This window comes from Melospiza georgiana, chromosome 18 (genome assembly GCF_028018845.1).
Source record: "Melospiza georgiana isolate bMelGeo1 chromosome 18, bMelGeo1.pri, whole genome shotgun sequence".
In the NCBI taxonomy this organism is placed as follows: domain Eukaryota; kingdom Metazoa; phylum Chordata; class Aves; order Passeriformes; family Passerellidae; genus Melospiza; species Melospiza georgiana.
In genome coordinates this window covers 2,654,970-2,677,574 of record NC_080447.1, presented here as the reverse complement: position 1 = coordinate 2,677,574, position 22,605 = coordinate 2,654,970, and the positions used below count along the sequence as shown (strand labels likewise).

At 43.6% G+C, this 22,605-nt stretch overlaps 1 protein-coding gene across 2 annotated transcripts in view; it reads left to right on the top strand.

Annotated features, from left to right (window-relative positions):
- The first annotated feature begins 2,296 nt into the window (after window positions 1-2,296).
- The window catches only part of ATP2A2 (ATPase sarcoplasmic/endoplasmic reticulum Ca2+ transporting 2), a 42,955-nt gene continuing 22,646 nt past the window's right edge, over window positions 2,297-22,605 (top strand). For both annotated transcript variants that reach the window (XR_009115380.1, XM_058037284.1), the window contains exons 1-5: window positions 2,297-2,677; window positions 3,747-3,764; window positions 3,856-3,938; window positions 11,177-11,281; window positions 14,223-14,361. Coding sequence is in view for 1 of the 2 variants with exons in the window: in XM_058037284.1 (XP_057893267.1) it covers window positions 2,560-2,677; window positions 3,747-3,764; window positions 3,856-3,938; window positions 11,177-11,281; window positions 14,223-14,361 (463 nt within the window). In the remaining variant the exon portion in view is untranslated. The remainder of the gene's footprint in view (window positions 2,678-3,746; window positions 3,765-3,855; window positions 3,939-11,176; window positions 11,282-14,222; window positions 14,362-22,605) is intronic.

Sequence of the window (22,605 nt, the reverse complement as noted above, 5' to 3'; positions counted from 1 at the left end):
CATATGGAATTATTGTGGAAATAATGTATTTTTAATGTTGCATATGCATATGTACGTGTTTTGGGGATGGTGGCATCACAGGTTCATGCCATAGCAAGAAAATTATTAAAAATGGTTAAAAAATTGCAGTACATTGTATAGATTATATGCACCTTCACCCCTGTACCAGGCTAAGTCTATTTAGGTGTAGTGTGAAGTATGAAAAGCACCATAACTGTACTGATGCAACATTTGGCCATCCTGATTAATCCTGCTGATAAGCAAGATGAAATTAATATGGGCATGGCATGGAATAAGTGATTGCCTTACCTGAACTAGGTCATCAGATCTAGCTCAGGAATTTTCATTCAGAACTGCCCTGTGAAGTGTAGGCTGTCAAGTTATCCTTCCTTGGACCTTGGCCATTCACAGAGGAGCTTTTTGAGGAGTTCAGCTTTTGTTAGAAAGGATATAAGGCCACACCTACCTGGAACACCATAATTTTACACGGGCTGTCCCCTCTCCATCCCTTTTCCAGCACAGAGGTAAGACTGAGATATTTCATTCCAGAACAGACATACAGTTTCTTATAGCGTGGTGCTGTGGGTGGTTTGTAAGTGGTGGAAATGCAGATTGTAGGTAGGATCTGCATTTATGTAAGCCAGCACACATGTAGGGAGCAGCTCTGGTATTTGCACAGGCATATGTACACAGGAACATCACTTGGAAGCAACTTTTCAAGGTGTTTATGCTGCTCTGCTCGCTGTGTTGTGCATGTGTTGTAGGCGTATTAATGTCAGTTGGCGCTGATTTCTCTCTGGTTTGTGTTCACTGAAGTTCTCATAAACTGGGGTGGGATTGGGTGGATCAGTCAGTTTTCTGTGCTCTCTATCGATTCCTGTGTCTGTGGCAGAGCCAGGACACGGTGCTGAGGAAAGCTCAGGTAGCTCACCCCACACCGCGCTGAACTCAGAGCGCGCAGTTCATTCCCCTCACGTTATCGCCGGGGCTGAGTGCGCTGTCACCGGGACGTGTGCGATGGCAGCTGGGGACACCGCTCAGTGCCAGCGCAGGGCACGACCTCGGGGAGTGACCCCCGCACAGCACCGAGAAGCACGGCCCTCACCTCTGCACTCTCGCGATGCATGAGGCTCCTGTCGCGACAGAGGCTGGTGCAGCCCCACAGAATCACAGTCCTTAGGGTTGGAAGGGACCCCTGAGATCACCCAGTCCAACTCTCCGCCAAGGCAGGGTGACACAGGAACGCACCCAGGTGGCTTTGAAATGTCTCCAGAGAGGGAGAATCCACGGCCTTCCCCTCACACTCTGACCGGATGATGTTCCTGTCGCGACAGAGCGTGCCAGCCTCGCAGTCACCCTTTGACCGGGTGATGCTCCTGAGGGGCCAACCCTACACTCACCCCTGGACTGGATGAGGCTGCTATCACGACAGGGTGAGGGCAGAGCCCACAGAACGGCTGGGGGTCCTGTCGCAGCCGGTGCAGCTCCGTGCCACCCCGCGCGCCAAGACCCCAATGGCGGGCGGCTCCCCTCAGGCGGGCAGCTCCCCTCAGGCCGCCCCTCTCCCCCTCACCGCGGGCTGAGGCCGGGACAGGGGCGGTTCCCACCGGGACAGCAGCGGCGGGAAAGCGACCACCGCACCAGCGGGGCAGTCTCCGTACGCAGCGGAAGCGGCTCCACCGCGGCGTGAGGCGCAGCCGCCGCCGGGCCCCGGGCGGGATCAGGGGCGACAACGGGACCGCGCTGCGCAGGGGCCGGGCCGCAGCCATCGCCTCCGCCCCACGGGCGGGGCCGCCAGCATGCCCGCCCCACGCCCCGGCCCCGCCAATGAGCGGCGTCCACATGCCGCGGCGGCGAGAGAGCGCCGGGCGGCCCCCGAGTTACATTAGAGCCGCCGCCGCCGCTGTGCGACCGGAGCGAGCGGAGGCAGCGGCGGGCGCGGGGGAGCCCGAGCCGTGACGGCGACAACGGCCTGGGCCGGCCGGGGGGGATCGGGCTGCTAGAGAAGGAAGGAAGGGGGCGATCTTGACCCTTCGCGGGCAGCGGGGCAACTGCCGCTTTTTCTCCCCCCTGCCGTTACCGCCCTCCGTTACCGGAGGCGGATCGGAGCCGCTGAAGCGAGCGGAGAGGCCGCCCGGCCACCTGGACGCGGCCCATCCCTGCAGGGACCCGCCGCAGCCCCGAGGCGACCGCAGCTCCGGGGGCCCGTGCGCTCCCCGCCTGAAGTCCCTCGTCCCCGCCGGAGAGGCGGCTCGGCTCCCTCGGAGGCGTGAGGGGTGGGAGGGGGGGTGGGGGCTTTATTTTTTAAATTTTTTTTTTAAGGGCGGCTTTCCCTATTTTTCTTTTAATTTTTAATTTTTTTTTCTGCCCCTCTCGGCCTCCTCCGCGAAGAGAGAGGTGTGCTCGGGTCCTCTGCTGAGGGAGAGGGTCTATGGTGATAGCACGGGGGTGGTGAGGGCTGAGGAGGGGTCTCGCCGCCGCCCCCGCCGCCGTTGAGGAGGAGGAGAGGGAGGAGGAAGAGGCGAGGCACGGCACCATTTGCTGCTCCCTGCCCCAGCCATGGAGAACGCGCACACAAAGACTGTGGAGGAAGTTTTGGCTTATTTCGGCGTCAACGAGAGCACCGGGCTCAGCCTCGAGCAAGTGAAGAAGCTGAAGGAGAAATGGGGCTCCAACGGTAGGTGAAGCGGCCCCGCCGCGGGGATGCTGCCGCCGGCGCTCGGCCTCTTCCCCCTGTGCTCCCTTCCCCAGCCCTCTCTGCTCTCCCTCATCCTTGCCGGGCCCTGTGCGAGGCCTAACGCGTGAGCACTGGCGAAGCCGGCATCTCTTCCAGGACCCGGAATAGGAGCGAGGGAGAGAAGATGGCTGACTTGAACTCCACCTCGTGGGTTTCTTTCAATCCCGAGCTCGCAGGGCTGCTCTGGGGAGGAGGGTGTCACCTCCGTTCCCTTTCACCGGAACGGTGGGAAACCTTCTTCCATTCTGAAATGAAGCGCTTTGGGGTTTAGGATTTACCTTTTTTTTTTTTTTTTTTTTTTTTTTTTTCTCCTGTCTTGACCTTCATTTTCCCCAGCTTTTCAGCGCCTTTCAGCCCCTTATTTTATATTCTTCTCTCCAGTCGGGACAAAAAATTCAGTCGATTTTTTTTTAATCCTCATTGCTTGGGTGTCCTAGTCCCTTCTGAACTCCCTTGCCGTTGTGTAAAAATGAACATCTATGAGTAGATTACACGGTGGAGGTGTTTTTTTAGCTTTAACACTGCTTTTATGCCTCTTGGGTTACTAAATCTAGTTGCAGAACATAAAGGGGAGAGCAGAAATAAGGACATAACCTTAAAATGGAGGAAAGAATCTGAAATATTTTTAACCAAGTTTGATGGTCTGTGGTTTTTTTTAAGTAAATGTGGAGGAAAAGCTTTGTCAGAAAGCATTTTGAGCCTTTGACCCTTTGTGTGCGACAGCAGAAGTCCCACAGCTGGCTGGAGTGATGACTTGGCTGAATTATAACCCTTGGCACATTCCCGCGAACCTTTATGTGTCTTAAAATGCAAAACTCTCAGGCCTATTCACATACTGTGGTGAAAAGAGCAGCCTTAGTGGGGCTCTCAGTGTGTCTGTCAAATCCAACCCAGCTGAGCGTGCAATTCAGGAAGAATATCTGGTGTGGATGCCTGATAATGCCCTAATGTGTTTCTTCGATGATTTCTTTTCTCTCACATGCTTCCTGGAAAAATCTTCCACTGACAGAGCTGCCGGCAGAGGAAGGTGAGCATGGTTATGAAATCTTCTGCTAATTCTTGTTGATAATTCATTTTTGTAAATGTGCATGACTCAATGGCTTTGTCACATATTGCAGGAAAAACCTTACTCGAGCTCGTGATTGAACAATTTGAAGACTTACTAGTTAGAATTTTGTTGCTGGCCGCTTGCATATCTTTTGTAAGTATGATTTATTTCTTTCTTTTATTTCCTAGGGTTCTGTATGGCAGAGTGACATATTGCAGTATATATGATCTCTGCATACTGAAATTATTCTTTCTTGCTGGAATAATGCAAGATTGCTGTCTCCTAAATTAGTTCATTGTGACAAGGTTTCTGTGTGCTAGCCAACAAAAATTTTGGGGAGTCTTTCATTGCATGAGTCATAAGTACATAACTCCATCAGACAGGTATTTTAAAATGTGCTTCTCATTGAACCCAGTTTGCTTATTTGAGGTGGGATTTCCCAATGCTGCTGTTGGCTTTGAAAGCTAACCTTGAGTAAGTAAGCGTTTAACTGGACATTCTTCTTGCCTTTGGGTTAATCTTTATCAAGCTCCATGTATAATCATTGGAAGACATTTTTGGATGCAATGCAGACTGGAAATAGAATCTGCATGGCGAATATTCCAGTTGCCTTCCCTTCCTGATAATAGCAAGGTGACAGTTGTTGCTTCTGACAGTGACAAGAATGTTGACGGCTGTGATGGCACCATTGTTGACCAAATTTGGTAACTGACCTTTGGATAGTCAAGTCATGAAATGGACATCTTGCTTTGCATACAGGACTAAAAGAACAAGAACGTTTTTAACTTCTTTTTTCCTTAAAAACATGATTAAGCAATCTTCTTACGTTATGTGTAAATGGTATGTGCTTGCTGAAAAACTGGAAAACAGAATGAAGACTCAGAGAAGGAAGGTGAAGGATGTATTTCTTGGGGAGCTGGACAGCAGAAACAAAAGCCTGCAGAACATTAAATTGTTTAGGTAGGGAGTAAAAGTTTACAGTAGACTTTGCCCTGGAGTTGTAATTAACTACTTGAAAAAAAATAAATGCTGCAGCTCTTGGGGGGAGTGGAAATTGTGGTGACTCTTTAGCTAAGGGCAAGCTCATTAGGATGGGCAGAGGAGAATGTGCTCTGGAGCTGTTGTGTGCTGGGGGAAGGGTTGCCCTGGTGCTGCAGTTTGTGCTGTGCTGGGGATCTGCTCTCCCCACACCAACACCTTCCACAGGGCTTTGGGTCTGGAATTCACCAGTGCCTGCTGACATCAGTCCTGACCATGGAGACAGATGTGCTTCACTCACTCCCCTGTTTCCTGGAGAGGAAATCAGGCTCCCTATTGCAAATTGAATAAATACTCATTCAAAATACTAATTTTTTCTTTTTCCCCTCCTCTTTCCCCTTCTCCTCACAGAGGGTGAGAAGGGGATGTCTTTTTGTTCCTGAAAAGTCAGGAGTGTGTCTGCCACCTCATGAGACAAATGACAGCACAGAAGTTTGTTAGCCTTCCGTGCCAAAGTAAATTAGTTGTTTTTATTATAAACAAGTAAGTGAAAAATCAGATTTCCCAAACGAAAGCTTTGATTACTGAGTCTGAGGAAGTATGAGACCAGACAGACAGAGGTCATGGAACATACACTGCTGAGTCCTCCTGGAAAACTTGATTAGTAGCTGAATTCAGTTGCTTTTTTCAGTATGGTTAATTTTCCTATCTAATTAAGAGGAGACTGTAGTCTAATAGAGTGTGGGATAGATCTGGGTTCTCTGCTTCTGTTCAGCTGACATGGTACATGACCTTGGGCTACTGCTCTGCCTTTTCTGCCTTCTATTTCAGAGTTAGAGGCACACTAAATTGATGTTAGAAGTAAAGATTTTTCTCTGGTGAAAAGTAAAACCCCTCTAGATGGATTATAATTTTGGTACTTTAAAAGTTATTCTTCCCCTTTGTGTTTGTTTCTGGTGTTTTCTTTGCTTGGAAGGCGGTCATCTTGTCTGTTTTTCTTAGGTTTTAACACTTTTTCTTGATGAAAGCATAATACAGACTTTTGTAGTAGCTGTAAAGCACCGTTGGATGTGTTGATACAAGGATTGCATTACTGCAAAAATAGGATGTAATTACATCACCTAAGTTCTGGTGTTCTTCACCAGCTGTTCATTGTCAGTTTAGAAAAATTAAGATTGAGATATAAGAGAGAGGATCTCAAAGTATATAGGTAACTCTTTTTTTATTGTGTTGAGGGAATTTTTATGGTGGCTGTGTTGCAATCCTAAATCATATTAGTTTATTGCTGTTAGAACTGCCTGCACAGTAACACTCATCTGTGACACTGAGACCTGCATTGGGTTTTGTGCAGAAACACCCCTTGCTATGCAGCACATAAACTTCAGGGTGCCTTTTGTGCCCTCTGCTCCCACCCTGCTGTCAGGTAGGTGTCAGTGAAGTCCTCAGAGCAGCAGCCCCGTGTGTGCCAGGCAGGCTGATGGCCGGGGTCAGGTGCTGTGGGCTGTGCTTCCTGCGTCCTACATTCCAGGTCAGAGCTGCTGCTAGGGATGTGCCTGGTTAGTGAAAGCCTGAAGTATGGCTTTGGAAGAGAAGCAGGGTAAATAATTTCTGATGGTGAGTAAATGGATCTGTGAATAGACTGTCTCGTTCTTCTCTTGGATCTGTGAAGCCTCTGCAGAAATAAACCTGTGGAGTGTATTGATGGCTTTTAATTCTTGATGCTCATGTAGCATGTGCTCAGATCTGCAGTGTTTGCTGAAAAGAACAGCTTGCTTTGCTGTATAAATGATTTTGACAGGTTGCAAAACGTTAACTGCATCTGATGTAGAATAATTCCTTGGTGAAGTGTGGCTGCTTTGAGCAGTGGTGTGTGCTGAACTCTGCAGTCTGAGCTCTGCATCACACAGTGCATTTCCTCCTACAAGCTGCAGCCTAGGCTATAAACTCTACCAAACCCTGAAGTATTTGTAAAGCATCCTGAGAGCATTCCCTCCTCTCAGTTATTCCTTTGATTCCTAGGCTGACTTAGAAGTGAATGTCCTGAGAATGTTTTCTAATAGTGGATGTCTGTGTTTAGATTGAAACAATGCACTGTGCTTTAGCCCCGAGATTATAATAGCCTGTAAATTAGCATGGCTATATTCTAGCTGGAGATAAAAGGTGAGCAAAGGTCCCCTTGGAAAAGTAGGATGTGTCAGTAACAGTGTTGCAGGCTTTGCCCTGCAATCACCCCAAAAGCTACCTGTTAAGGTCAGCAGCAGTGAGTGTGGCACAAGATAAGGGTTGCTGGAGAACGTGACACTGACATGCTTTTAGCTAAACTTAGATTGCTCATTAGCATGAGGGTAGGGGTGATAAAAATGTGAGAAGTCATTGTGATTCTATTTTATATTGCAAAAATTAAACTGTGAATGATGGGTATCTTTTTTTCTCTCTTCCTATTGCTATAATAATATATTTATTCTAAAAAGTATGGTGTAACATTGATGGGTGCTTACAGTCTGTGAACTCAGTAAAATTCTTATTTTTATGCTTATACATATGGTCAAGGTGTGTTGGTTTGTGTTTTGAGGTTTTTTTTTTTTATCCCCTGACCTCTTTGCATAGCAGACAAAAATTTCTACGGAATCGTGGAACTAAAATTGGGAAGTTTTTCTTTAATGTTACCTGGGGTTCAGTAGGACTGACATGGATGGAACAGGACTACTGAAATAGTTTGTATCTGCTTGTTTTTAAGCTAATTTGTATTAAAAGGAGAAATCACTAAAAGAGCAGTAGTTGATTCTCTGTCCAAATATATTAAAACTGAAATCACATTATCCTGTGAGAAGAAAATTCTTAAAAGCAGTCCACGCTTTTTGTATGACCTGCTTTAATTAATCTGGGACTTCTTTTTATTGGGATGAGATCTTACCTCTCCCAGCTTGCTTCTAAGTTTCCGTTGTCAAAATGAAAACCAAACAAAAATCCCTGTTTGGTTGCTGACAACAAAGTATTTGTTTTTCCTCTGTTAGTGGTGAGTGGGTACAGCCTGCTGGGCAACACAATTCTGTCTCCACACTCCCATTCTCCAGTTCAATTGTTGTTATTTAATGATACATAATCATCTGAGGTAACCTGGCTTCACAACTTCCCTGACAATGGAGATCCTTCACTTGGAGAAATGGAAAAAGCTGTGAGGGCACTTGTGCTGTTCCATCAGCGCTCACCTCACTGCTGGCTGACTTTGGCATTGTCCCTCTGTCCCCTTTTGCAAATAACCCAGTGCTGTTTGCCTGTCTTTGTGGATCTTTTGCCTCAGAGTCCTGCAGGTCCACCCCATTAGACTTTGTTTAAAATAGGCTCTACAAGCCACAGCCTAGCAGCCCTGAAGCAGATATGCAGAATGGAAGTTGGCCTTTAAGCTGCTTGTGTTGGCTGTTGGTATGGGGCTTTCATGTCTTGCTGTTATTTCCCTGATATTTTTAGGCATTTCTCTTGAGCAATTATCTTATTCTTTTCTTATTCTTCCTACTCTTTCTTGAGTATATGGTGATTTTACCTATTGACAGTAGTGCCTGACCAGAGCATTGGAGATCAGTGACCTGGAAGTGAAGCTGTTCTCCATGTGAGTTTTAAGTGATTAGGGCTGAAACATTGTGGGGCCCTTCTGAATAGAAATTGGAAAAAAAATGAGATCTCTCACTGTAAACCTCTCCAGGGTCTTAAAAGTGTGCTAGTGGAAACTTTCTGACAAGGACTCAGTGACTTGGACAAGAATTGTCTAGTCTTTACCAAGCCTCAGCATATGGTCTGTTGTTACTAAAAAAGCAAAGTTAAATATTTGTTATTTCTTGTGCTACTTCCTCTTTGTTTTCCTTGCCTTTGTTTTGTTTTTTACTTCAGACTGCTATCAAATAATAAACCTAATCTGTCAGAGAATGTGTTGTGTATCACAAATACCCTAAGTGAAGTGTTAATGTAGCTGTAGTCTGCTATAGCAAAAAGAAGAACTTAGAATGTATTGGGTTATTTTATGTCCATGTTTACTAAATTGTTCTAGAACTGGAGCTTGGATTGTTCCAGTGATAGTAATTGTGTAGAAAATTCTGGAGAGAGGAATGTGTATTGCTGGCTTCCAGGGTTAACTAGATACTTCACTTTAGTCTTGTCACAGTTTGATAATTTCACAAAAAAAACAGCAGTGATGATTTAAACCTTCAGGCTCTATACTCTCAGGATCTCTAATTTGAGTTCATCTGCTCTTTTTGAAATAATGACTTACTGAAAGAAAAGATCCCTTGAAAACTTAATTTTGGCTCTCCTTGACATACTTGGATCTTGCTGTCCCTGTAGCCCCTTTCCTTACCTCTGGAAGTTGTGGCCTCTCAATGTTATTTTACAGCACACTTGGTCTTAAATCGGGAAAGATTCTGGTTTAAAGTCGTGTGAAGCAGATGTTTTATTCCAGTCAACTTTGTAGGTGCCTGCTCAGATAAGCACATCACAACATAATTGGATTTATTTGCTTTGTTTGGAAGCAAAGTGGGCTCTACAGAATTCCAATAAAGAAAGGGAGGGAAGAAACAGATTCTGCTGGCAGTGTGTGACCTTGTGTACACTGAGGGGTCTGGAAATGCCCCATTGGCCTCTCCTGTGGCTGCACGGGGAGGCTGCCCTGGCACAGAGCTGGGTGTGGGGTGGGCAGGGACAGCAGGGCCTGTCCCACTGCCCACAGACATCCATGGCACAGGATCTGTGTGGGGAGAGCAGGGACAGCAGGGCCTGTCCCACTGCCCACAGACATCCATGGCACAGGATCTGTGTGGGGAGAGCAGGGACAGCAGGGCCTGTCCCACTGCCCACAGACATCCATGGCACAGGATCTGTGTGGGGAGAGCAGGGACAGCAGGGCCTGTCCCACTGCCCACAGACATCCATGGCACAGGATCTGTGTGGGGTGGGCAGGGACAGCAGGGCCTGTCCCACTGCCCACAGACATCCATGGCACAGGATCTGTGTGGGGTGGGCAGGGACAGCAGGGCCTGTCCCACTGCCCACAGACATCCATGGCACAGGATCTGTGTGGGGAGAGCAGGGACAGCAGGGCCTGTCCCACTGCCCACAGACATCCATGGCACAGGATCTGTGTGGGGAGAGCAGGGACAGCAGGGCCTGTCCCACTGCCCCCCAGGCAAATGCAGGAGCTGTTGCAGGGACTGCAGAGCACTGAGATGTGGAGAGATCCCAACTAAATCTGTTCTGCAGGGGGATTACACAGCCCCTCAGAGTGCTGTGTTACCAGCTGTAATGTTGCAGTTGTATTAATCACAACCTGGATCTTACAAGTTTATCCCTTTGTAATAAAAATTTCTTGTTGCCTTGGATTTGCCTGACAGTCTGTTTTCTGCTTGAGGCTTTCATGCTGCTGCTCCTTCCTTTTGACATCCTGGAGTGTCTCACAATTGAGCAATAGCTGGGAGCAGCATGTTGGTGGAATCGTGGCCTTGCTTCAGTAACAGTTTGCTCGCTGCAGCCTAACAGTGATTCAGAGTGCTGTTGCCTGACTACCAGCCCTAATTATCTCAACACGTTGTTCCTATTTACTGTCACTTTCCAGGCTTCCTGTTGCTCAACATGTTGATGAAAATGCTCTTCCTCTCTGGTCATGTTAACTTGACTTTTCATCAGTGACTCCAGCACTCTGCAGAGGCCCTGACACATTCAAGTCAAATGAATGACAGATACCTAACACGAGTGCACTTTTAAAACAAATGAATTAAAATAAAATCTATGTGGAGCCTTTTGTGCAAGTCCTCAAGTTTTACTTACTTTTTAAAATCCAATTTTGAGTTTTATCAGCTACTTGGTTTACAATCCAGCTTCAGATATAACTATACCATTCACTTAGATGCTTCAATGTGACACTATTTGTATTTAAATTAGTAGATGATTGTTTTTTGTATCTACTCACTGGAAACTTGTAAAGCTGTTTCCATTTGTGTGGCTAAGTTACTGGTAAAGGGCAATTAACTTGCTTGAAATTCAGATTCTGGCAAAGTTTTAGTGTTTTAAGTAGTCAAACTAATCCATGTCCTGTTTTATATAGTAATTAAATAATTTTTTTCATTGTCATAACTGTTGTCACAACTTCTCCTTTCACTTCTGAAGCAACAGTAGCAATTGTTTCCCAGATAAATAGCTTACTCCTTTAAAAGAAGAGTGGCCTCTAAAATGAACTTTGTACTGCTTTAGTAAAGATTCTTTTTCTCTTTTTCCATTGCGTTTTGCCAATTCATTCATGAATTACAAAACTACAAACTTGGTAGATTGAGGGGTTTCCAAAACTGCTGAAGTCTGAGCAGTTGAAACTTAGCAGGCATTAAGTTTGCAAGGTGTAAATCAGAATTTAAATCTCTGTGTTTCTCTTGCAGGTCCTGGCCTGGTTTGAAGAAGGTGAAGAAACAATCACAGCATTTGTAGAGCCTTTTGTAATCTTACTCATATTAGTAGCCAATGCAATTGTGGGAGTGTGGCAGGTATGCAGAGACTTTTACAGCATCAAATCACAAATGTTTGGGGTTTATGGTTTAAGAGGAAGCACTGTACCCTGTAGTGTTGGGTGTTCCTACAGAGCAAGTAGGATGTGTTGCTAACTTGGGATTCCTGAGAGTCAGCAAACCATAAAGCTTCTCAACAGAAAGTGTTGACTTAAAGGTAAAATGAAAGCTTCAGAAGTGTTGCCAGAAAGGCAAAATGCCCATCAGTGTTTGGCCACACACTGCTGAACACATGAACAAGACAGGCCAGAATAAAGCCCTGAATTCAGGCAGTAAATCAGGCCTTGCAAAGCTAAGAACAATTGCAGTGCTTTGCTTCCTGACTAAGGAACAAAGGATGGAGCACTTGTAATCTTGTTTCTTTTCTGTTTCCTCTTGAGACAGCTGTTGTGTTTTAGTAAATTATTAATACAGTATTAATTCTCCCTGTTCAATCACTGTAGTACCCATTAAGTGTACATGCAAAGACTGCATGTCTGTCAGAAGGCACAAGTTTCTAATGAAAACATCTAAATACCATAAAACTTTTGCTGCTCTGTCAGCTGTGACATTAATTTGATGCCTTTTTAAAAATCATATAGACAGTAGTATCATAACATAAAATCACACTTCATGAGATGCCAAAACAAAAGTGTTTATTTCTCTTTGCTGATTTGATCACTTTAGGCAGTGGATATTTATATTTTGTTAGAGGGGATTTTTTTCTGCACATAAAAAATGCTCTAGGATTTTTGTGGTAAGTTCTTTGTATGATTGGTTGGTTTTGTTGGGTTTTTTTTGTAAGGGAGGGTGCTAGCATGACATAATTACTTGCTCTCTTAGTACATGAGGCTTCATGCTTTAAAAAATATCAAACTGGCCAAAATAACAAAAAAGAATAGGTTACAACATATTAGAGAGGACCCTGCCTGCTGGAAGAAGTGGCCTTGAGTGGCATTGCTGCCCATTCCTGTGCTCTGCTCTGTGCTATCCCAAGTGAGCTGGCTGAAGAGTCTTCCTCAAAATTGAGTTTTTAGCAGTACCCAGCTTGCTGCCCTCCCTGCTGGAGCAGGTGTGCAGGGAAGGGATAAAGTTGGTCAAGGGGTGACAGCACTGCCCCCTTAAATGACATTTTATATTCAAGTCTTCGTAAAGTAATTGTGCAAGAGTTAATGTTTAACTTGAAACTCGTGAGTTGCAGTTCTGCAGGTACTAATTGTAAGCATGAAATGGAAGCTAAAGCTGTCTCTGTATAGTTTGAGGATTTTTCTTGTATAATTGTTTCCCTGTTTTAGGAAATAGTCAGGTTATTTTTCTGATGTCATAGTGTGCAAAGATTACCTCTATATGTATTTCTACATGCATGGAACCTCATTGTGAAAGAGTTGCTGCCCAGATGAAGTGACTCATTGCCTTGTTCTAATGGGCATGGAAAATCAGGCACAGTACACAGTCTCCACCCATGACTGTATCTGTTCCTACAGGTAGCAGATGTGAGCACTGAGTCACAGCCCTGCCTCCCTCAGCCCTTCCTCTCACTGCCCCTTTCCTGCCCTGCTCCAGGGCCTGCAGGGCAGCCTGGCTCCCACAACTGCAGGCAAACTGCAGCAAAGAGACTCAGTCCAGCACTGTGAGCTGCCTGAATGAGCTGAATCATGGAATTGCTGGGGGTGGAAAAGAGCTTTGAGATCACCAAGTCACACTATTAACCCAGCACTGCCAAGGCCACCACAAAACCATGTCCCTGAGGGCCACATGTACATTTTAGATACCTGCAGGCAAGGTGATTCATCCACCTTCCTGAGCAGCCTGTTTGGATTCTTGACAGCCATTTCTGTAAAGAAATTGCTGCTAATACCCATTCTAAATTCCTCCTAGTGCAAGGGCTGGTATTTTTTGCAGTTTATGGCTCTGTGCTGGTCTCTGCCCTACCAGACCCTGAGCTGTGCCATAGCAATGTTAGTTCCTTTAGGTAGTTTTGGTAACAGTCATTTTCAGCTGCACTGTTACAAGGAACTAGTGAGTTCCTCAACTTTTGAATTTTTGATGGTTTTGTTTCTGCTTTGACATGCAAGGAGGAATTTTTTATTATCTGGAAAGGCTGATGTATATTTGAAGGGCAGATGTTCTAAAAACTCTGTGCACTCTACCATTATCTGTAATTATCAGGGCTAAGTGACGTTGGTTCTTGTCAATAGGCAGGGAAATGGAAAATAAATTCTTTCTCCAAGAGCTGGAGAAGGTGCACTGATAAGCTGCTGGTTTCTGCAGTTGTTCTTTATCCAGGTGGCATCACAATACTGATACCAGTCTCTGCCAGAGCTCAGTGAGAGAGCTGCAGCTGAGATAGGAAAGATGATGTGTTGGTGGAAATTAAAAGGTTTTCCTGCATGGGGATTCATCTGAGTCTGTAAATTGTTTGGAGTTCTGGGGAAGTTTCTAGTGTATGCTTTAATTTGATTTCAGCATGACTTGATTTGCTGAAATAAAATTGATAATAAGTTGGCTTCATCATAACTTGATCCTTGGTTTGTGTTAATAAATGAAACTCTAGGCTGAGTGTAAGCTGCTCCAGCCAACACCTACATCCACAAATATTAATTTTGATTAGTGCTTGTTTTAATGTCAAAAACATCCATAGGTGACATGGAACTCTTTGTATGGCCTCCCTGCAACAGCACTGTGGATATTCTTGATGGAAAACGCTGCAGCATTGAAATAACAATTTCTGTGTTCCAAAGGCCCACAAACACCTGAATTACACTCTAATGATTCCCAGTCAGCAACCTCATAAGGGGAGGGGACACAAAATGTTCTGTGTGGAGAAATATAGCTGAGCTGAGTTGGTAGCATTCATATGATAATGCTTTTGGAAAATCGGATGAGACAGGCTTATTTTCCTTGAGGGCTTTCAAAATGACACATTTTTGCTGTCTTTTAGGAAAGAAATGCTGAAAATGCTATTGAAGCTCTTAAAGAATATGAACCAGAGATGGGCAAAGTGTATCGACAGGACAGAAAAAGTGTCCAGAGGATTAAAGCAAGAGACATTGTCCCAGGTGATATCGTGGAAGTGGCAGGTAAGACCCACTCGTGTGGTGCATGCAGGCATTAGCATATTAATGGGAAATTGTTGTGGGGCTTTGTCTTAATGATTGGAGGCCCTGGGGGGAGTTTTCAAACACCCCTAAGTATATGCTTCACTTAAGAACAATCTTGCTCCTCTTCATCTGTAATTACCTTAAATGTGCATGTGTATGGAGGGGATTGTTTTTCAAATTGCCACTTAGTTTAATTGGTAGGAAAGTAAGGCATCTTAATTGGAGTTGTGGTTTTAACACTTGTCACAAATTTAAAATTTTGGTTTCTAGTGTCTGGTTGCAGAGTGTCTTAAAGCTTGTCTTTTCTATCACAAAATAGATTTTGTTCCTGGTGTTAAAATATCTGCAGTTTCCTTAGGTTTGAGAGTGCAGAGATTTTTTTTTTAGTCACAGTCTGTTATATCATCTGAATGTGTTTCTCCAGCTCTTAGACTTGTAGTAGCAGTGCCTTTGAACTCCTCTTCACAAATGTCTTCTGTCCTCTCAGCAAGTGTGGCTGGCACATGACTTGACTGTTTTCTCATCTTTCCCAATTCCTTATTGCTCCTTCTGACAATTTGCTGTGTAGATCTCAAATACATGAGCTATGCAGAGCAGAGCTCCCTGTTTCTCCTGGGTAAGCTTTTGAAGTGCCAGCCTTAAAAGCCTGGACTTCTGCCTAGAGCTTTGTAATACCTTAGGTTTGCTCTAGAAGCTGTGTCTTTGTCTGGAAGGAGTGCAAAAACAGATGAGTTATAAACTTCTAGCTAAAATTCCATCATTTTGGTGATAATGCCATAGTAATAACTTTTTCTCTGAACTGGGCTTGATCAGTTCCTTCCCAGATAAAACTAGGTGGCTCTTGCTGAGTGTCAGGAGTGTTGCATGTTCAGGTTTTGTAGGTCATTATCCCCTGTTAACTGAGTGATTGTTCCTTTGGGAACAATGCAGGGTGTACATCAAACTTACTTTACACTCGTGTCACTTTGATTTTAGAGGTGGTGGCTGTCTCAAGAGGAGATAAATATATACCCTTAAACTTGACTATCCTCCTGTTTTAATTAGCAGGCAAAGGCAGTGTGCACTCAGGATGAAGTTGCTGTTGGCTGCCTGCCCAGCTTTCACTCCTTGAGAAACTTTAACGTTTCTGGCTGAGCCCTGTCTCAAGCCCCTGTTTGTGCACAGGGTGATGCAGCTACAGCTCCAAATGCAGAGTGGTGATGGTGAAGTGAGGGTGCTCTGTGATGCCCTGTCAGTGCCTGCTCTGCCTCACTGCTCCTGCTCTGCAAGGGGGGCTCTCTCTGCTGTGCCTGATGTGTCCTTTTGAGGCAAACAGAGCTGTATCAATTACACACTGCAGTGCATGGCTGGGCCAAATCCTTATCCTGTTTTTAAATGTCAGCAATGGAATGGTGGGTTTGGAAGGAGTTTTCATCATGGGAATACACTTGGGTTCTGGTTTTTGTACTTTAAAGCAGAGTTGGTAGAATGGGAGTTGATGACTGTGTGTTTTGCACTGGTGTGGGGTTTCACTGAAGAGAAATGCTGGATTTTGATGCTCTGGTGTGTATACAGAGCACAAAACACTTTCTCCTTGATTCACTGCCGTTTCAGAAGAGGTACAGGTTGTGTATTCATCTTCAAATTTAGCTTTGCCTTTATTCTGTATGAGAACACCTGGGGGATGTGTGGGCTTTCACTTACCTGCTGTATATTGTCAGTACCAATAAAATCAATTACTCTCTTTAAAAGGCCTGTGTCTAAGGGAGAAAAACAAACTGGGAATAACCAATGTGCCTGTAACACCAGGCTGCCTTTAACTAGCATGGTGTCCCCTTTATCACAGGGTTACTATTGCAATATTAAAATCTGCTTGTAGAGCAGTGACTGATAGTCTAGAATATGTAGAATTATTTTTTTAAAGATAAGGACAAGCTTAATGTAGAAACCCAAAAATATCCAAGTTTTGTGACTGTTTTATGACTGTCCTTTAAGATAGGTGGTCTGGCTTGTTGATGGCTTGTAGAAGCTTTTCTGGGTAAAATACTCACTTAAATTTGTCGATCAAATAATACACTTAAATTACCTCCACTTGAAGCTGCAGTTAATTATAAGTCATGTGGATGTTTAATGGAGAAATCAGTGCTTCAGAGTAACACAACTTCTGACACTGAAACAATAAATTCTTGTAGCTAGACAATGCTGAGTTTTAATTGTAATCAAACTGAGAAAAGCCACAGAGCAAACAGAGAAGAGCCACTAAAGGCATCATGTCCCAGCGTTGGTGTCAAGAGCTGGAGGTGAGAGAGACTCTGTGCATGCCTGTGCCTCAAGGGCAGGAGGGCTCTGATGGCCTCTGACATGTGCTGTGCACAAAGATGGCCATGTAGGGAAGTGCCAGAGCCCTTCATGCTGGGATTCATATCTGCCTCTGGAATTCCTGGCCAAGGGCCAGCCACATTTGTGTGTCCAGGCCAATCTCCTTCAGCCCTGTGCCACAAACAGCCAGGTGATTGCCTTCTCCCCTGCGTGATAACGTACAGGGAGCAAATTCCTACAAGTCATCCCCTGCAAAATGGTTCTATTTAATGCTGTAACAGCTTTGCTAATTTGAGGTAGCTGTGTGTGGGTCTGACACAGAGATAAATCAATTGTTGGAATTGTTAGGTTGCTATTGATACATGCAAACATTAATTTCTTAGCTGCATGTTGGCAGAAGGACTTTCCTCCATGTTCACCTCAGCAGAGATGGTGGAAAAGGTCCTGAACAACGAACAGGAGCCCTTAGGGATGTTGGGGTGGCAGATTTGGGAATTGTGCCTTGAGTTTGCTTGCAGAGCTGTGGTGAGCCTGCTTCTCAGAGCTGTAGTGTGTGATGGTTACCAAGCTACAGAGGCTTTCTGAGAATTGATGAAGTGACAGACATGCAGATGCTGTCCTCACATGGCTTTTCAGTTTGCCTGCCTTTAAATGGATTATCATGTTGTTGTAGAAGCTGGAGTTAATTGCAGGGTACACTCTAAATCTGTAACCAGGGGCTGTCTTAATAGATTAGCTACACTTTGATTTAGTTAAGTTTTGTGTTTGCTGGGTTAAAGTGGCATTTTAAAGAGAAAATTAGAGTAGCATGGCCCTACTTCTTACAAGTTTTGTATGAAGTTAGCCTGAATAATTGGGATAAACTGGTTGTAAATCATGTATTCTTTTAATAGAAGCACATTTGGGAGCAGAAATGACCTTTGTTCACTTCCACTGTATTTTCCTGTCTAAAATTTCTGGAGCAGATACAGTGTATCTGAGTTTCTGTAATTTAATAAATGAAAGTTCAGTAGTTGCAGTCAGTGAATGACCAAAGCACTGCCACAGTAGTTCCTCTTTTTCCTGAATTTCTGAAGGATGGTTATTGTCATCTGTTACTGCATCTGTAAGTACTCAGCATGTTAAAAATACACACAGAATTGCCAGAAGCTGTTGCTTATTAAATTAGTATATATTCCAGAAATTATACCTGGCAGAGGGTAGGCAAGAACTGCTTTGGGACTTTTTATTCCATGAGCACTTCAGGATTCTTGGTGCTTTACAATAAAGATGAATTTGGGATGAAGAAGGGCAGGAAGAAAGATTGTTGGTGTGAATTATGTCACTCCCATGTGGTTGTGAAGAGCTCCAGGTTCTCCCTGGTGGTACAGCTAAAACATGAATGTTTCAGGTCTTATTCCAAAACATCTGAGTCCTTGTGCCTGTGTCACTTTTCTAACAGCTGGGGTTGATGTTCACACTCAGTGCTAGGAGATGCAGGTTTACTTTTTCTGGGAAAGTATTGAGATTGGAAAAGATAAGGAAAAGATTGAGGAAGGCTTAAGCCCAGAGCAGAGACCTGCTGGAGGCTGTCCTGAAGAAACTGCTGAGTTTGCTTCTCTTGGTGAGGAAAAAAAATTATTGTTGTGTTTCCTTACCAGGTGCAAACTGTTGGGTCTGAGTTTTAAAGCATTTATTTTGCTGTTTTTCCTGAAGTACTGCTTTTGAACCAGAAAAGAGAGGAAAGATCAGTGGTTAATAAATACATGTACAAGTAGTGCATAAATCTGTGAGCTTCAGTGAACAATTTGCCAGCACATCAGAGGCAGCTCAGGGTTAACCAGACCCAGTCCAAACTCCATTCCATACTTCACTGGAGGCTGCAGTTATGTGAGGTTCAGCTCAGGGCACGGCCTAAACTTGTGTCATTGTTAACACACATTGGAAATATTGCAAAATACATTTCCAATTTTTACCCCAATTCTTGTAGCATTTTCCTTCAGAGCTACCAAACTGTTTGGTGAAAGTAGCAAAAGTAATTCTGGTTTAGTTGCTTGAAAATTGAGAACATACCTGGTACTCTGACAGCTGATACTGAGTGGGTTTTATTAGAAGGACAAATAGTACTGAACAAAAAGTTTGGACATCGAGATAATGTTCAGTTACTACTGTGTTACCCTGGCAAAGGAAGCTCTTTTGTGGTTTTTTGTTTTTGATTTTTTTTAAGGCTAAAGAAAACTTGCATTTGAAACTTGGCTGCACTTCCAGAATTCTGACTTTTGGTTCTTCTGCTACCCAAATGCAGCATAACTGGGAAACAGGGCTTGAGTTTGGTGTGCAGAGGTTGCTGTTCTCTACCTGACCTGGCTTCAGTTGAAGCTGAGCTTACCAGCCTGTTCTTTCTGCTATTAGATATTTTTGTAGGCTGATCACAAGAGTTTTCCATCTAGTAGGCAGTGGTATAAATAGGTCCACTAATTAAAAGCTAAAACTAGACAAATGTGGTTTAGAAATGAGTGCAGCCTTAGAAGCAGGGTCCCTGTCCATCAGCACATCTTATCTAATGTTCTGGTGCCCTCTATGAGAGAATGACAAGTCTGGTTTTAGAGAACGAAAAGAAAAAAGTTTAAGAAAAATTTGACTCTTATGTACTATTTAACACAGTATCTGCATTTCTCTCAACCTCACTTTTGACCTGGAAATACTCTGGTCCCAGAAACCAAAGCTTTTTCTGTCCTTTTGGCTTTCCTTTATAAGAAAACAATATATAGGTGTTGTTTAAATTTATCTTAACCTCTACCTTGAACAGTTCCTTGGTTGGGATGCTCACACCTTGCATACACTGCACAGTGAGCTCTGGGGATGTTTTATCAGCCCAGAATGCAGAAGGTGGGTGATAGAGGCTGTTTCATGCACATTGTCTAATGCAAAGAATGAATTTAAATGTCTTCTGTCACCTTGTTAGTGAGAGCAAGTGCTGTTTACTGCTATGGTTACAACTCTTGGACCTTTGCTGGTGGAATCTGTCTTGATGGAAAATAAATTTTACCTTCCTGGTTTGGAGTGGAAACTCAGACTTAAAATTTGATTCATAATCTCTCTTCTAATTTTGACACTTTGACATTCTTGGCCTTGTATGAAAGTGTAGCTGGACTCAATTGTGTTCCTGTTTTGTAGAGCTTCTGATTTTTGGTACCATTTTATTAATGCCCTGTTCAGGAAGTGTTAAATACTTAAAAGCTGATACTATGGAAGAAAAATGAGATTGTCTGTGTAGAAGGGGGGAAGAGGAGCTAAGCTGAGCTTGTGTTAAGGAAGTTTAATACAAAAACCAGTTCTGCTGGAGCAGCTCTACCTCTAAATAAAAACAAACCATTCAGGTGTGAGCTTTAAATATTACTGTCCCCAGCAATACTCAATGCTCAATTCAACACTCAGAAAATCCTCAGCTCTGCTGATTGATGTGTGTAGCATCCCTTATCTGTTATTTTAAATCTATTCACTTTAATTCTTAAAATTTGGTGGTTTGTGGCAGTTCTTTTGGGGATGCTTTTACTCAGTTTCAGGAACTGTTTGTGTTCAAAAACTGTTCAACTCTGGAATAATTGGAGCTGTACTGATAATCTTTATTACAATAAAGTCCAGTTCCAACCCAAGGTGCTGATAGCAGATCCAGGGTGATGCTGGCTTTGGTTAATGATAAACATAAATAAAGTGTGAGGTACATGGCATGTATGAGAGCTCCTGATATCTGCAGGAAGAATTACTTCATTTGCTGGGATCACAAAGAGGGACTTGCTGCAAACAGATCACTTTCTTAGCTAAGAATTGGTCTTGTAACAAATTAACATAAAAAAGAAGCAAAACTTTTTATGATGTCCCTGCCTGTGAACCTGAGCAGGTCTGCAGGGGTGTGAGGGGTCAGAGTTAACAGAGCTGATATTGGTGTTCAAAGTACACATCTCAAACTTCAGTTTTATTCTGAGGACAGTTCTATAGCATGCTGGCTTTTGGGGTACAGGTAATGTTGCTTCCTGAGCCCACTGCCACCAGCAGTTTTGGTTAGAACATCTGGAATATGGATCTCAATAGACTGTACTGAGATATGGTCTCATAATTTGAGATTGAAAGATGAGTATGATCCTCTTGTAGTCTGAGGTTCTTTGTTAGTACCCAGAAGTAGCTAAAAATACAAGGGACTGAAATCCACTCAACTTTAATAGTTGTTTTCCCTCCACCTTCATTGTAGAATGTGTCCCATCACTTCTCACCATCTTCCTGGGCTGCCTAAAGCACAGACTGCCACAGCCTGCAAAATTAATATTGTATTTTAGCTGTAGAGGTCTCCCAGGGAGTGTCTCAAACCATTGTCTGACAGAATTCTGAAATGAAATATTTAATTTTATTGCTCTGCTGGAAACTGGTAAAGTATTGAAAGGGATATCAGTGCTCAGATGAAACAGCCAGGTAATGAGTTGATCATTCCACTGTAGGACTTGGTCAGTGCCAAGGATAAAATTGGGACTCAGGTTGCTCAATGATACATTCTGTACTTGAAGTCAATTTGGGACAAGTCTGTGAAGAAGAAGCAGGGTTGGACTGTGTGAAAATGCAATATCTGTCAGTGATTGTTCATGTGGGGGGAACTTGACCCACAGCACTGGGAGCAGGAGGAGAAGGGCTTTGAACACGAGCAGAAAGGCTGGAGTGGTGGGTGCTGGTTGGGTGGCTGAAGAACCCAGTATTTGAAAGTATTAAATTTGCCCTGTTTACAGTGCAAAAGCAACTGACATAAATTCTAAATTCATGTTGTAACAAAGTACTGCTCCAGTTTTTCTACCAAGGAGTAGAAATTGTAAATTGTCTGTTTCAGTGTAGACTCATGCACAGTTCAATAAAATGGATATTTATCTGTTTTAACCCCCTGTCATGGTCAGGTTGTTTTTACACAGACTCATTTATTGTGTGCTGAAGCTCTGTATTAAAATTATAAAATTCTGTGCATAAATAAAAGGATTCTGAGGGTAAAGCTGTAATGGTTCAAACCAACCCCATCTCCCTCCTCCAGACAGCAGTCAGTGCTGTAGCTGCTGGGGCTGTTCTCATCAGTACTTTTGTATTTCCTACATTATGTTTCAGAGCACATACCTGGGCAGTTTTGAAAGCAGCTTATTTTATTGCTTCAGAGCTGTTGTACAAACCAAGGTACTATGTAGGATTAAAAACTTGGGTTGAAATAATGGATGAAAATATTTCTGCAACTGACTTTATTTTAGATGGCAGACTATGGAATTATGTCATTTACTGTAGCAGCTCTGTGCTGAGCAACACAAACACATAATCACTTCTTGATTTCTTGCAAACCTTGGGTATTACTTCCATTGGTTCTGTGGACTGAACTATATCAATTTTAAAAAGCTTCCCAAAAAACAATTGCAACCTCCAATTTTTTTTCCTGTTTTAAAGTATATGTTTAAAGAGCCTTCTCTTTGTGGATGAGATCTGTGGTATACTGCTCACTGAAAATTTCCTGTGGTTCCCCTCTGTCATAGGATGGCTTCCTATTTATGTTCCTTTTCAGTTGTGCTCTTAAAAGTATATTCAACACTGTAAATGATTTGGTCTCATAGTTGTTATTTTGCAAAGGGCTGTTTAAAATGTCTCTGTAATTGACCCTGACATAGAGCTCTCCTGCCTATTGGAAATGCCTTCCCAGTCAGAGAGGGTGAGTGAATCATGTGTCTTATCTTAAATCACTGAGATAAATTTATAAAGCTGCACTGTCATAATAAATTTAACACTTCAGTTCTGGAGATTCAGGCAATTGATACCAACAGTAGTATTTTCATGGAAATACTGATGTTGAATATCAACTGTCTGTTAGAGGGGTCTCTCCAAGTATTTGTGAATATTGAGTTTGAACCACTTGGAGCAGTCAGAAGTAGG